A 3,048-nucleotide genomic window follows, 5' to 3' on the forward strand; every position below is an offset into this window, starting at 1 on the left:
TCCCCAGCGGTTAGGTCCATCCGGTTTCCCCCTCCACAAGTGGTCCAGAACCGGCCTAGCTATCCTACTCAATGCCGTGTCCGATACGTTAGCGAAGCGGCGAGTGAAACTACCGGAAGCCTCTTTACCAAAATTCAAGGGTCGCTTCGAGAAGTGGTTATCGTTCAGAAATTCTTTTCTCGCGATGATTGATTCGCGAACAGATCTTTCCGACGTGGACAAACTTCAATATTTAAAATCGTCTTTAACGGATGAAGCGGCCAATAAAATAAAATTGTTACCGATCGACAACTCAAGTTACAATAAAGCATGGGAATTATTAACGCGGGTCTACGAAGTAGTTCGCGTTCTCATCTCTCGTCATCTCTCGTTACTACTGTAGTGTAGGTGCGGAAAAGGACGTGCGATGGTGAACTAGTGTATGCTGTATTCGGTCGAGTATAAACGTCTTTATTCGGACGAGTCTTACAACGATCTGCCGCCGGATCGGTTCACGTTCTCCCGGGGGGGGGGGGGGGAAGAAGTCGCGCGCTCGTGCCGTGCTCTCGCCTCTCGTACGTTGCTCCCGCGCCCTGGCGGATACGCGTGTACGCCCTTATATCACTTTACCGCGCTATCCGAATAATCGTTCTGCTCTCGCGTAACACTCCTCCCTTCGTAAGGGAAAGGTCCGTTACTCTCGATCGCCTCTGGGATCCGGGTATCTCGTAGGCGGCCTCCTGTTTCGTATGGGACGTCCCTCCTGTCGCGCCGGGGCTGGGTCTGGCTCTTCCATTTCTTCTGCTCGTGGTACCTCTTCCGGGTTCGGTTGTAGCCCTGCTTCGGGTTCTCTGTCATTTTGCGGTCCTACCGCTTCGCCTTGAGTCCCTGGGCCTTCTAGTTCTACCTTCACTTGTGGCTCCTCGAAGTCGTCCCAAAATTCTCCCGATCGGAGGATTTGGTACCGGCGTACCGTTCCCAAACTCGGTCATCGTCCAGTTTCACTTTATAGTGCAGCTTGCCCAGACGTTGCGTGATTCTGCCGTGTTTCCATTTGCCGTCTCTACCATAATTTCGACATTGTACGCTCTCCCTCACCGTAAACTCTCGAATCTTCTTGTTCGCGTTTACACTTGTGGGCGCTTTCTTTATTTGGTACGCACGCCGTATAACAAGTGTGTATTCGCCTATTGAACATTTTCTCGAATGGTGTGACTCGCGTGACGCAATGTGGCGTGATTCTGTATTGTATCAAAAATTCGTGTAAAGCACTTTCTAAATTTAGATTATTGTTTCTAGGGTCTGTTAACATTTTTCGTAATGAATTTTTCATAGTTTGTATGAATCTTTCAGCCTGCCCGTTTGTAGATGGGTGGTACGGGGCTATGAATTTTGGGGTAATTCCGTTAATTTTGAGGAATTGCTGAAATTCTGTAGAACGAAAATTGCTACCATTATCCATTATTAGGGTCTGTGGCACACCAAATTCCGAGAAAATCTCCTTACATTTGTGGATCGTAGTTTTCGCCGTAATGTTTTTCACGATACGCACGAAAGGCCATTTTGAAAACGCGTCTACTAACACCAAAAAGTAAGAATTCATGAATGGACCCGCGTAGTCGACATGTACTCTCTCGAACGGTGCCTCCGCGGCCTCCCATTCGTGAGTTTCAACCCTTGGTGGGTTGTTACGCATTGATTTACAGATATTAGTTTCTTGCTACCATCTCGATAGCTTTATCGATGCCTGACCAGTACATGGTTCTCGCTAAACCTTTCATTTTTGCTACGCCAAAATGGCTCTTATGTAGCTCCCGCAGAAAACGCTTCTGTAATAGTTTCGGAATAACGACTTTCCCGTTACATAGAAGTACTCCCTGTTGTACGAGTATGCTAAACGCGGCTTGGTTGATATTGAAACGTAATTTCGCAGGTACCTCTTTCTTTTTCTGCAACTCGGTTATCATTTTTTTTAACTGTACGTCTTTCGTAGTTTCTCGCGCTATTTGTTCGATCGACACGGGCATACTTTGCAAAACTTCGACTTCGTAGACATCGACTACATCGCATTCCGCGGCGGTTGTTATTGATACGGGTAACCGCGATAGACAATCCGCATTACCGTGTTGCTTCGTGTTCTTGTATTTAATGTTAAATATGTACCCCTGTAAGAATACTGCGTAGTGCTGCATTCGCAGTGCTGTATACGCGGGTAACGCCTTTGACGGTGAGAAAATTTGTACTAGCGGTCGGTGGTCCGTGTAAAGCGTAAATGTATTACCGTATAGATAATGGTGGAATTTCTTGATTCCGAAAATGATCGCGTATGCCTCTTTGTCAATCTGTGCGTATTTTCGTTGCGTGTTTGTCAATGTCTGCGATGCGAATTGTATGTAGTACGCGCTCTGTGCCGTCCGGGTAGCGATGGGATAGCACGGCCCCGACGCCATACGGACTTGCATCCGTCGCGAGGATCAGCGGCAGCTTCTGATCGAAGTGTACATACAAGTACCGTCTCGCTTTTGAATCCTTCCTTGGCAGATTGGAACGCTCGTTCGCAACCTTGCGTCCACTTGTAAGGGACCCCCTTCTGTAGTAGTGTATGTAACGTAAAAAACTTACCTTTTTAAAAAAAGGTAAAAAAAGCACCAAGTCTAAGCTCCAATTCAACCGAATATATTTTGTTACTCTATCTTGTTTGCAAAAGTATAATCTCTACAAAAATATCTTTACTGCAAAAGTATCTTCTTTACAAAAATAGTGTCTCCACAAAAATCTTCTGTACAAAAATATCGTCTCTACAAAAATATCTTCTCTACAAAACTATCTTCTTTACAAAAGTAATGATATCAACAAATTGCGCCAAATAAAACAGCGGATATTTATACAAACTAATTGCTTTAGCATTAGTTTTTGATTAAAAAATGTTATATTTCTTAAAAAATCAAACTAAAGATTTTATTAGAAAAAATAATCGAGTTAATAATAAAACACCGATGAAAAGAATAGCAACTGTTTAGAAATTTAGAAACTCTGTATCTGTTCAGGCGAATTAAGGCGTGTGTCTAT

At 44.4% G+C, this 3,048-nt stretch overlaps 1 protein-coding gene across 1 annotated transcript; it reads right to left on the reverse strand.

The window, feature by feature from the left end:
• Nucleotides 1-673: 673 nt before the first annotated feature.
• LOC105565760 (uncharacterized protein K02A2.6-like) lies at nucleotides 674-1,675 on the reverse strand. The gene is made up of 2 exons (XM_012019213.1): nucleotides 1,047-1,675; nucleotides 674-962 (listed from the first exon to the last, which is right to left on the reverse strand). The coding sequence occupies exons 1-2, from the start codon at nucleotides 1,673-1,675 to the stop codon at nucleotides 674-676; spliced, it is 918 nt and encodes a 305-aa protein (XP_011874603.1).
• Between the last annotated feature and the right edge of the window lie 1,373 nt (nucleotides 1,676-3,048).

The sequence above is a fragment of the Vollenhovia emeryi genome, unplaced genomic scaffold (assembly GCF_000949405.1).
Source record: "Vollenhovia emeryi isolate VEMERY1.0 unplaced genomic scaffold, V.emery_V1.0 DF943429.1, whole genome shotgun sequence".
NCBI lineage: Eukaryota > Metazoa > Arthropoda > Insecta > Hymenoptera > Formicidae > Vollenhovia > Vollenhovia emeryi.

Bases quoted from the DNA above. Each gene is read 5' to 3' on its own strand.
- LOC105565760 (XM_012019213.1), bottom strand. From the start codon at position 1,675: ATGCGTAACAACCCACCAAGGGTTGAAACTCACGAATGGGAGGCCGCG. The intron at 963-1,046 runs GTAGAGACGGCA...ACGATGACCGAG, and splicing joins CGTACAATGTCGAAATTATG to TTTGGGAACGGTACGCCGGT.